The sequence below is a fragment of the Pinus tabuliformis genome, chromosome 6 (assembly GCF_031772625.1).
Source record: "Pinus tabuliformis cultivar Carrire ecotype Pingquan chromosome 6, CPIR1, whole genome shotgun sequence".
NCBI lineage: Eukaryota > Viridiplantae > Streptophyta > Pinopsida > Pinales > Pinaceae > Pinus > Pinus tabuliformis.
Window position 1 is genome coordinate 944,746,562 of NC_142292.1, and position 12,292 is coordinate 944,758,853.

The 12,292-nt window shown below is 38.1% G+C and overlaps 4 protein-coding genes across 4 annotated transcripts in view; all 4 read right to left on the reverse strand.

The window, feature by feature from the left end:
* Positions 1-12,292, reverse strand: part of LOC149262033 (uncharacterized) — a 296,604-nt gene that overhangs the window by 180,294 nt on the left and 104,018 nt on the right. The window lies entirely within an intron of this gene.
* On the reverse strand, positions 674-1,621 carry LOC149262042 (uncharacterized). The gene has a single exon (XM_089383117.1). The coding sequence runs from the start codon at positions 1,619-1,621 to the stop codon at positions 674-676; it is 948 nt and encodes a 315-aa protein (XP_089239243.1).
* LOC149262043 (uncharacterized) lies at positions 2,743-3,690 on the reverse strand. The gene has a single exon (XM_089383126.1). The coding sequence runs from the start codon at positions 3,688-3,690 to the stop codon at positions 2,743-2,745; it is 948 nt and encodes a 315-aa protein (XP_089239252.1).
* LOC149262044 (uncharacterized) overlaps positions 4,812-12,292 on the reverse strand; it is a 43,404-nt gene continuing 35,923 nt past the window's right edge. Inside the window, exon 3 of the mRNA XM_089434152.1 lies at positions 4,812-5,789. Coding sequence (XP_089290278.1) covers positions 4,812-5,789 — 978 coding nt within the window. The remainder of the gene's footprint in view (positions 5,790-12,292) is intronic.

The following is a 12,292-nucleotide window of genomic DNA, read 5'->3' on the forward strand; positions in this document are numbered from 1 at the left end:
CGGAAAAAACATGAGATTTGGAATAATTTAAGAACACCAATGCCTGAAAAAATCAGTCGCAAATGCCATGTATAAGATGAATGAAATATGTTGAAAGCTATGAAGATAAATGTCTTGTATTTAAGCAAAACTAATAATAATCTATTCCGTACAAAGACACTGTTGCTGCTTTCCCCAAAATAGAACTGAATCTCTAAGTTGATACCTTTCAAATAATTCATTTGTGCTAATCACTGAAGATACAGAGAAAGCAAATGCTGGTAATGGATTATAATAAATACTAGTAATTAATATGTCAAATAACTGGCGTGTATGCTGACTTTACCGTATAAAGAGTCCAGGAATGCTTTATAAACTTCTCCATTCAGCAAGTTTACTAGCCAGAAAAATTGTTCTGAGAACCAACAACTAAGCAAAGTATCTTTCATTAATCACAAGCTAAAAGTCCCATTTTCCCATCAGTTGTCTAAACATATGCATTAAAATTTAAGAACACAACTAAAATGATCAAAAATATAAATTTATCCCCACAACCTGAGAAATTCCAAATTATGAGCTCATAAATCAGACACTAAAATAAGGAGAAAACACAAATAATGAGCTTTTCTTGATTAGATACAAATGACTATAAATCAATATTCATGTACAGAAACTTCTGTTTCTAGCACAACTCTTACAAAACCTCTTCAATCACAACCTTGGGCTTTTGGTTTTCCTGTCTATTAACATTCAAAGTATTCACTGCAATATTTCCAGAATCTCTTGCAGGAAGAGTATTCTTTTCAACTTCTACAAGAGCAGCCAGGGAAGTCCAAACTTCTTTCGGTTGTTCATTAGTCCAACACATCAGGAAGTAGACTTTCTTTAAAGCAAATTGAAGACTCTTCCGACCATCATTTCTTATTTCTTCTCTCCTAGCTTCGTGGTTTGCTATCATCTGTTTACTAGCATGTTCCCTTTTCTTGGATCTTTCACCTTTGACCACCTTTGCAGCTGCCTCAAGTAGCCTGTACAAGTCCATAAGTGCGCATACAAGGGTTGCCCTACCTAGCCTTAGAAGAGCATGCACATCATCAAAAAGGCAAATCCCAAATCTCAATCCACCAGCATGTTTGAAGCTTGCGGAACATGATGTCTCTAAACACTTTGACAAAGCTTCACTAACAGTCTCTGGCAAAGCTACCTGACTTAATACTGCAGACAAACTTAAACAAACCATTGCTGCATCCAGGGGATCACTTTTCCAGTCTCCATTAAAGAACCGAAGAGTAAAGCAGTAACTGTATATCACGTCAACCATATGAACAGCCAGTAAGGGTGATGGATCCGATTTAGTCAATTGCCCTACTGAAGATAAGGGATTCTCCGGACCAGCTGGTATATCACTCAGGTCATTCTCACCCAAATTTGCAACTCCTGGACTAAGAACCCTTGACATTCGATCATTTGATATGTCCAGTGACTGAATAAGTTGACATCCTTGACTGGAAAGTGAGATTGTATGTGCAGAAGGCTTCAACCACCATGGTTCCCAAGGTCTTACCATGTGACTTATTTTACCTGATGCTACAGCCCGCAAGAAATATTTTCTTTCATTGGCTGATAAGTCATCCAATGACATATCATCTCCTGAAGACAACACATAAGCATTCTGACCAATTAGACATGCAATTCAATGTACAGACAAGATTGATTTATAAGCTGCAACATCCGCTAGTATGATTTCCAAACTAGGACAAAAGCACCCTCATTTATATGGTACAAAAACATTAATAAACATGCCCATGTCTTAAATGTGCCCTCCCGGTAGAAGTGAATGCTAGGGTAGAATGGCTTGTAATAATGTGTGTCACATCAATTATCTATGGTGTTTGTAGTTACATATGGACCATCTGGATGTCATCAAGGATCCGTGTCCTATAATGGTCACGCACATTGTGCTATTTCTGTTTACTGTAGGGTGTAACTTTCCATGAAGTCACCACAACCTCTCCCGAAATTACACTCCATTTTTCAAATATGTTTCTATAGCTATTTACCTGCTATTTGGAAAAAAATAAACTTCTTGACGGAAAAAACATGAGATTTGGAATAATTTAAGAACACCAATGCCTGAAAAAATCAGTCGCAAATGCCATGTATAAGATGAATGAAATATGTTGAAAGCTATGAAGATAAATGTCTTGTATTTAAGCAAAACTAATAATAATCTATTCCGTACAAAGACACTGTTGCTGCTTTCCCCAAAATAGAACTGAATCTCTAAGTTGATACCTTTCAAATAATTCATTTGTGCTAATCACTGAAGATACAGAGAAAGCAAATGCTGGTAATGGATTATAATAAATACTAGTAATTAATATGTCAAATAACTGGCGTGTATGCTGACTTTACCGTATAAAGAGTCCAGGAATGCTTTATAAACTTCTCCATTCAGCAAGTTTACTAGCCAGAAAAATTGTTCTGAGAACCAACAACTAAGCAAAGTATCTTTCATTAATCACAAGCTAAAAGTCCCATTTTCCCATCAGTTGTCTAAACATATGCATTAAAATTTAAGAACACAACTAAAATGATCAAAAATATAAATTTATCCCCACAACCTGAGAAATTCCAAATTATGAGCTCATAAATCAGACACTAAAATAAGGAGAAAACACAAATAATGAGCTTTTCTTGATTAGATACAAATGACTATAAATCAATATTCATGTACAGAAACTTCTGTTTCTAGCACAACTCTTACAAAACCTCTTCAATCACAACCTTGGGCTTTTGGTTTTCCTGTCTATTAACATTCAAAGTATTCACTGCAATATTTCCAGAATCTCTTGCAGGAAGAGTATTCTTTTCAACTTCTACAAGAGCAGCCAGGGAAGTCCAAACTTCTTTCGGTTGTTCATTAGTCCAACACATCAGGAAGTAGACTTTCTTTAAAGCAAATTGAAGACTCTTCCGACCATCATTTCTTATTTCTTCTCTCCTAGCTTCGTGATTTGCTATCATCTGTTTACTAGCATGTTCCCTTTTCTTGGATCTTTCACCTTTGACCACCTTTGCAGCTGCCTCAAGTAGCCTGTACAAGTCCATAAGTGCGCATACAAGGGTTGCCCTACCTAGCCTTAGAAGAGCATGCACATCATCAAAAAGGCAAATCCCAAATCTCAATCCACCAGCATGTTTGAAGCTTGCGGAACATGATGTCTCTAAACACTTTGACAAAGCTTCACTAACAGTCTCTGGCAAAGCTACCTGACTTAATACTGCAGACAAACTTAAACAAACCATTGCTGCATCCAGGGGATCACTTTTCCAGTCTCCATTAAAGAACCGAAGAGTAAAGCAGTAACTGTATATCACGTCAACCATATGAACAGCCAGTAAGGGTGATGGATCCGATTTAGTCAATTGCCCTACTGAAGATAAGGGATTCTCCGGACCAGCTGGTATATCACTCAGGTCATTCTCACCCAAATTTGCAACTCCTGGACTAAGAACCCTTGACATTCGATCATTTGATATGTCCAGTGACTGAATAAGTTGACATCCTTGACTGGAAAGTGAGATTGTATGTGCAGAAGGCTTCAACCACCATGGTTCCCAAGGTCTTACCATGTGACTTATTTTACCTGATGCTACAGCCCGCAAGAAATATTTTCTTTCATTGGCTGATAAGTCATCCAATGACATATCATCTCCTGAAGACAACACATAAGCATTCTGACCAATTAGACATGCAATTCAATGTACAGACAAGATTGATTTATAAGCTGCAACATCCGCTAGTATGATTTCCAAACTAGGACAAAAGCACCCTCATTTATATGGTACAAAAACATTAATAAACATGCCCATGTCTTAAATGTGCCCTCCCGGTAGAAGTGAATGCTAGGGTAGAATGGCTTGTAATAATGTGTGTCACATCAATTATCTATGGTGTTTGTAGTTACATATGGACCATCTGGATGTCATCAAGGATCCGTGTCCTATAATGGTCACGCACATTGTGCTATTTCTGTTTACTGTAGGGTGTAACTTTCCATGAAGTCACCACAACCTCTCCCGAAATTACACTCCATTTTTCAAATATGTTTCTATAGCTATTTACCTGCTATTTGGAAAAAAATAAACTTCTTGACGGAAAAAACATGAGATTTGGAATAATTTAAGAACACCAATGCCTGAAAAAATCAGTCGCAAATGCCATGTATAAGATGAATGAAATATGTTGAAAGCTATGAAGATAAATGTCTTGTATTTAAGCAAAACTAATAATAATCTATTCCGTACAAAGACACTGTTGCTGCTTTCCCCAAAATAGAACTGAATCTCTAAGTTGATACCTTTCAAATAATTCATTTGTGCTAATCACTGAAGATACAGAGAAAGCAAATGCTGGTAATGGATTATAATAAATACTAGTAATTAATATGTCAAATAACTGGCGTGTATGCTGACTTTACCGTATAAAGAGTCCAGGAATGCTTTATAAACTTCTCCATTCAGCAAGTTTACTAGCCAGAAAAATTGTTCTGAGAACCAACAACTAAGCAAAGTATCTTTCATTAATCACAAGCTAAAAGTCCCATTTTCCCATCAGTTGTCTAAACATATGCATTAAAATTTAAGAACACAACTAAAATGATCAAAAATATAAATTTATCCCCACAACCTGAGAAATTCCAAATTATGAGCTCATAAATCAGACACTAAAATAAGGAGAAAACACAAATAATGAGCTTTTCTTGATTAGATACAAATGACTATAAATCAATATTCATGTACAGAAACTTCTGTTTCTAGCACAACTCTTACAAAACCTCTTCAATCACAACCTTGGGCTTTTGGTTTTCCTGTCTATTAACATTCAAAGTATTCACTGCAATATTTCCAGAATCTCTTGCAGGAAGAGTATTCTTTTCAACTTCTACAAGAGCAGCCAGGGAAGTCCAAACTTCTTTCGGTTGTTCATTAGTCCAACACATCAGGAAGTAGACTTTCTTTAAAGCAAATTGAAGACTCTTCCGACCATCATTTCTTATTTCTTCTCTCCTAGCTTCGTGATTTGCTATCATCTGTTTACTAGCATGTTCCCTTTTCTTGGATCTTTCACCTTTGACCACCTTTGCAGCTGCCTCAAGTAGCCTGTACAAGTCCATAAGTGCGCATACAAGGGTTGCCCTACCTAGCCTTAGAAGAGCATGCACATCATCAAAAAGGCAAATCCCAAATCTCAATCCACCAGCATGTTTGAAGCTTGCGGAACATGATGTCTCTAAACACTTTGACAAAGCTTCACTAACAGTCTCTGGCAAAGCTACCTGACTTAATACTGCAGACAAACTTAAACAAACCATTGCTGCATCCAGGGGATCACTTTTCCAGTCTCCATTAAAGAACCGAAGAGTAAAGCAGTAACTGTATATCACGTCAACCATATGAACAGCCAGTAAGGGTGATGGATCCGATTTAGTCAATTGCCCTACTGAAGATAAGGGATTCTCCGGACCAGCTGGTATATCACTCAGGTCATTCTCACCCAAATTTGCAACTCCTGGACTAAGAACCCTTGACATTCGATCATTTGATATGTCCAGTGACTGAATAAGTTGACATCCTTGACTGGAAAGTGAGATTGTATGTGCAGAAGGCTTCAACCACCATGGTTCCCAAGGTCTTACCATGTGACTTATTTTACCTGATGCTACAGCCCGCAAGAAATATTTTCTTTCATTGGCTGATAAGTCATCCAATGACATATCATCTCCTGAAGACAACACATAAGCATTCTGACCAATTAGACATGCAATTCAATGTACAGACAAGATTGATTTATAAGCTGCAACATCTCTGGAAAGTAAAATGCTACTTTCGAATACTCGATTATAACAGCAACTATTACAGCATTTACTGAATGAGTGGAATTTTCCAAAAGACTAGTTTTCGAACTTTTACATGCCGAACTATCCTGAAAAGTAAAGTCTGCTAAAACAGTGACTAAAAGCTGGGTTCCTCCAAGTGTCCACTTTGTAAAAGTCAAATAAAGAAAATTTGTCCATATGGAAAGTTGTATTTTCTAGGAAATGGATTGTTTTTAGTTTGACTCCTATTGTGAGTCATTAGGATTGGTCATAAAGTCAAATTGAGTCAATATCATGTATGAAGGACCCTTCTTGGGCATGTTACATTTTGTATGAGTCATTAGACAAGATTGAAAGCCCTTCAAGACAAGCACAAGGCATCCCTCTTCAAGTTGGCTTCAAATGGAATTAATCATCTCACCAACTGACATGTCGGCTCATCCTGATGTCATGTCGGCTTATATACATGGCCAAACAACTATAAATAGCCCAGTTCAGATCCCATTTCGGAGTGAAATTGCAGAACAGTAATTCGGTCAAGTCTGAAGTAAAACAGTGCAAAGGAAGCTTAATTATCAGCGAGGGGAAAAGGAAGAAAAGCGAAGCTCTTAGCTTCATTTTTCTTGGATCTGTTTTAGGGTAATTCTGCTGTCACATATGCGTAGAAGGAGGTCATCTGTTGCAGTATGGTCGAGAGGAATTACAGTCCTCTTAGGAATTGGAAGAACAAGTCTAAGAGGAAGCCGAGGCAAGCTAGAAAGAGTCCCTATGGAAAGAAGGCCTAATTCTAGGAGGCCGAAACTAATGAAGGACTAGGAAGCCGAAGTTGAAGCATATCCAAAAAGTAGGAGCAGAAGCTTGACTAGTGTTGACTTGGGCTCGGAAGAGAAGCAGTGAAAGAGGACCTGTGTCTTGGTCTTGGAGAGGCAAATAGGTCAAGCGTGTTGGTCTTGGTATTCGTCAATTGGAATCTCTATAAGAAGAAGAATTTGTTGGGGTTTTCCTCTCAAGAGTGAGAGGTTTTGGCCCTAGCTGATAGCCTATATTTTGTGTCTCTTGTCTCTTTATTATTTATGCATTGGTAGTTGTTTGATGAAGAAGAACACTAATAACCCAAGTAAAAGAAGATCCTAATCTAAAGAAGTAAAAAGCACTCACAAGCGTTTACTAATAGAAGAGAAATCACTTAATTGCTATGCCCTAGATTTCTCAACATGGTTTCAAAGCTAAGGTGACAAAGTCAAGAAAGGGCATCTTATCAAGGGACACTCAAGGATCAAATCTCGAGGAAAGCATCAAAGCTATGAAACCGGATTCGTCCCCCAGGCCCTAAGTGTCCCGAATCCGGCGAATCGGACATGATTCGGGTGGATTCATGTCCGAAAAACAGCAGACGTCGTGTTCGATTGGGACACTTCGAATCTGGAACGTGTCTCGATCGGGACACTTTGAATTCGGAAATCAAGAACCCACACAGTGTTATAAAGGCGTATTTCCCCATTCTATTTGCACATTCACTTGTTTAGTTTGCTCTGGGTGTTTGGGAGCAAGGAGCAAAGGGCGTGGGAGCATTTTCAAGGATATTCAAGCAACAAATAAGTGCTTGCGCCTGTCAGATTTGATGATGGTGATACTATAGAGGGGTCATCCTCCACACCAGCAGATGCAAAGATGACTTTGGATACAGAGGAGGAGGATGCAGCAGAGGAGAGCAATGGTGACCATGATGATGAGGACAGTGACGCTGATTTTCATGATGACTATGAGGATTGATGACTCATAAGTCATGAGCTACCTACTACCTTGAGGCTTGTATACTTGTAGACTTGTAGCTGTAGTTGTTTTGTATTTGCTATTTCTATTTGCCATTGGCATTGCACTACCTATTTAAACAATAACACATTTTTATTTTGATGACTTAATGAAAAAACTACAATATATTTATCTTACTATCTTGTCTTTCTCCTATTGGATCATTGATGAATTGAATATGTATTATAAATTTATAATTTATCATTTATGTCACAATTGTATTTGTAATTTTATATGCATAATGTTACTTTGTAAAACTTACATCTAGATGAAGGTCTATGTTTGAATCAATGAATTTGTATCATGAATGAGAATTTGTGTAAGAAATATCTAATTTTTAGTATCTATATATATATATATATATATATATATATATATATATATATATATATATAACGTATCCGAACGTGTCCTGTTCCGGGGGGTCAACATGTCCGTATTCGACACTCGAATCCCTGTATCGGTCGAATCCCGAATCCCCGTGTCAGGTGACTTAGCATCAAAGCAAAGATCATCTTTAACGCAAGATCTACAAAGGGAGCATTATAACCCTAGATCGAAGGAGTCTACAAAGAAGTATTGGGATCATCATCAAGAAAAGAAGGCCAAGTTGAAGAGAACTACAAATCAAGGTCCTTACCATTGAAAACATCACCAAGAATTCATCATTGATCTTCATCAAATGATCCAAAGAGATCTGACTCTCTGTGGGATCAAGGATCACTCTTGAAGAAAACTATCTTCATCAAGGAGAAGTTTTCTACTCTCTATATTATCTTCAACATCCGGTACGGGGTGAAGGATCATGTGATCCCTCATCTTTCTGGGAAGAAGACTGCCAAGGAAATGTGGAAGGCTCTGACTAATTTATATTAGAGTGACAATGCCAACAGAAAAATGGTGTTGAACGTGAAGCTAAGAAACACCAAGATGTCTAAGTCAGATACATATGCCACATATATCACAAGGTTAGAGTATCAAAAGACAAGTCCAAGATGAGTTGGTTGCAGTTGGGGAGGCCATGGCAAATATAGAGTTAGTGAGGATAGACCTCCAGGGATTTTCCAAGCATTGGGAAACCTCTGTCAAAGGGATTATAGCATGTGAACACCTACCTAACTAGGAGAGGTTATGGGATAAATTCATACATGAGAAGATTCAAGAGGAGTCTCTTCATGGGAGCCATGCTAAAGGTGATGATGAAAACCTCGCTGGAAAGAAGGTTAAGGTCCTTAATTCGGACAATGGGGGTGAGTGTGTTTAAGAATCAAGGGCAATTAGATGTAGTGTGATTCTTCTTGACTTGATAACAATTTGTGGAGTATTTTTACTTTTTCTTGTTAGCTTAATGTTCTTCCTCTACTTATTAATGCATGTGCGTGTACTTCATCAAACTGCTACCAAAAACATAAGAACAAGAACACAAGATGTTGGCTCTCTGCCAGGGCCAAAACCTCTCTTATCTTGAGAGGAAAACCCTTTAGTAAGTTTCTCTTATTGAAGCTTCTATTGATAAATGTCGAACCCTAGACCCTTGACTAGAATGTCCTCCAAGCACAAGTCAAGTCCTTTCTCCTTTCTGCACTTTGTTCCCCGACACTTAGTCTTCCTTCTTTCGGCACTTCGTTCCCCCATACTTCGTCCTCGTTCCAACTGTTGTTAGATCTTGTTTCACTTGTTCTAGAAGAGACACTTATCCTTGATCTTTGATGAGACCCTTTCACATGGGATCTTGTCTTCCTATTCTTCACCAACCAATGAACTTGTATGACTGTAATGGGAGGGATGTTATGACAACAGAGACAGCCTCCTTCTCTTCGCACGTGTGACTGTAATAGGCTTTAAAACAGTCCTATTAACTTCGCTTTCCTTCCTTGTTTCTTCGCTTGAGTGGGAGGCCTTTTAGGCCTATGTTTCTAGCCAAAGTGATAAGATATGTTGACTGTGAGTTTCTGTTGTTATGACTGCAGGCAGCGTTCCTTTTCCTCGCATGTGTGGCTGCAGCTTGCCCTAGAAACAATCCTCTTAGGCTCGGTGTTCTTCCTTCCTTCTTCGTTGTACTAGAGGCTCCCTTTCTCGTCTCTTTTTCACCCTTTACTCGTTCCTTCACTTCGTTGATTTTAGAGGTAAATTGTGTTATCTTTAGAGGAGTGGACAGCCTCTATATATAGAGGATTGTCCCTCCTTTACGCCGACTTGAGGCCGACTTGACATATATAATTTGGATTGCTTCTTTGGTGGTGTCGTTGCATGGAGGAGACTTGTTGACTTTGCTTGGAGGTATTCTTTTGACTCTAATACATAAATATACATGGTGTAACATGCCCTTAAGGTCTTCCCTAATTTCTTTTGACTCTTTGACTCGCCTATAGCACTTTAACATGTGCTAGACCTATTTCAATGAGAAAGAAACTCATTGACATATATTATAAAAATAATATTTCTTTTCTTGAATAAATACAAATATCAAAAGTACATTTATGAAGACCAAACCTAGTTACATTTCCTTCAACACTCCTTGTTAACAAGGTGTTTGGCTATTCTTCAATCTTGAAGACTTCACATAAGAGAAACCAGATTGGCAATCCATCTGTTATAGCATCATAGTAACCAACATTGTTTCCACAACAAGGCCTTGACTGACAGCTCTTTCTCTCAATAGATCAGAGCACAATGTTGGCGAGACCAATGACTTATAGACACCTTAGTCATTGTCTCTCAAGGTACATACCCACCCGGGTGTTCATTGAGTATGACCTTCTAGGACTATTTTTATCTTGGGTTCCCAACCCTCAAAGAATATCGGTCCTCTTGCCTACTCTTGTCTTGGATGCCCTACACATCCTCAAAGAGTATCGGATGCTAAATGATTACCCAATCCTCCCATTCTTTCTTCCAAGTGAAGACAAGAATGTTGTGTCTATCTCTTCCTCTCAATTGAGGAAGACATGCCCAAGTATCCTCTGACAAGGTACTTGTCAAAGTTCCTTTGTAATTGGGAACTTGTTATAACTCCCTCTTAGCTAAGGACTTGTCCATTCATCATCAACTTCTTCTTCGTGGGTCCTCTAGATGCTTGATCTCCTTCCTTCCTTCGATGTCATGAAGTCTTTGTTCAAATCTTCTTTTTGGTAGGGCACCATCCATTGATCACTTTCCTTCCTGGTTTGTCATGTCATTGCTTCCTTCGTGGAAAGTGTCCTTGACATATATCAGGTTCTCTTGTCATCTAGCTACTCCTTTGTCATCTGCTTCGGAATACTCTTCTCATGGATGCTTCATTGTACTTGCTTGTTTACATGCTTCGATCTAGTAGCCCTTCATGACTTCTTCCAGATATTGCTTCAACATTAAATGGTACTTTTGCTAGATGGCTTCTTCATCATGACATCTTCGTAAAGTAGAATCAGTTATATGCACCTTTCATATCTCCAAGGCCTTCATAGGTGTCAAGGGTCCTTTAATCTTTTTCCTTCCTTTATTAGAGTTGTCCTGCCTTCTTTCAGGAGATGTCTTCAATGAATCCTGTCAAATAGTGATTCTTCGTAATCATGGTGTTCTTGACATGCTTGATCTCTTTCTTCATTTGCTTTCTCTTGGATAGATTAGTCAACCACCTTATGCTCCTTGTGGGAGCACTTCTTCATTGATTGCTTCTAGGACTAGTCAGCATTCCTTCTTCACTTGCTTCTTAGTCAGCAATCTTATACTCCTTATGTGAGTATTTCTTTTTGTTGACCTTCATTGCATTGTAGTACATGCCTTCAAGCATGTCATTGGTGAAAGAGATTATTTCCTACTTGATCATGTCATAGAACTATTCCCATGACTCAACAATATACATATGATAACATGACTAAACTTTGATGCATACATACCTCATCTTGATTCTCCTTTGATCATATTATCTTCAATGGATTGTCCATGGTGTGGCCCTTCTCGCTTCATCTTAGCTTGCCTGTATATCATCCTTTTCTTGAATTCCATGAATGGGACTCCCAATGAGACATCTGCTTTTGTTTATGAATCTTCGTTTGAAGATTCCATCAGAGGATCTTGAAGATCCTTACCCTGCAAATGTTTCTTTCTTTTTGATGATGGAGGTCTTCTAAGATTCTTAATCATGATCAATTTTCTTTCATTGTGGATGAGGTCCTATACTAGCTATGCTCCTACATGAATATCTTGAGCTATATCTATCATACTCCTATATTCTATAAGATATTTCTAACCATGCATTTTGTTCTATTTATAAATGCTCCTTCTACCTGAGTATTTTGAACTCTATGTTCTTCATGCTTCTAGATTCTAGAAGATGTTTCTAGCCATGCAATTTTATTCTATTCCTACATGCTCCTATACTACTCCAAACTTTGAAAGACGACTTTAAGTAAAGAAGTAGACTTAGTCATACTAGAGATCCGAAGGATCTTCCTTCTTTTGCTTCTTTTCTTCTTCTTTCACCTCTTGACTCATGTGAGTTTCTTCCCCTTTTCTTTTGTTGTTGTTGTCCTTCTTGAGTTTTGGACAATTCCTTTTGTAGTCTCCATATTCTTGGCATCCAAAGCATTGAATTTTCGACATATCTCTATTGTTTGTTCTTCGTGAACTAAATTTGC

Bases quoted from the DNA above. Each gene is read 5' to 3' on its own strand.
- LOC149262042 (XM_089383117.1), bottom strand. From the start codon at position 1,621: ATGTCATTGGATGACTTATCAGCCAATGAAAGAAAATATTTCTTGCGG.
- LOC149262043 (XM_089383126.1), bottom strand. From the start codon at position 3,690: ATGTCATTGGATGACTTATCAGCCAATGAAAGAAAATATTTCTTGCGG.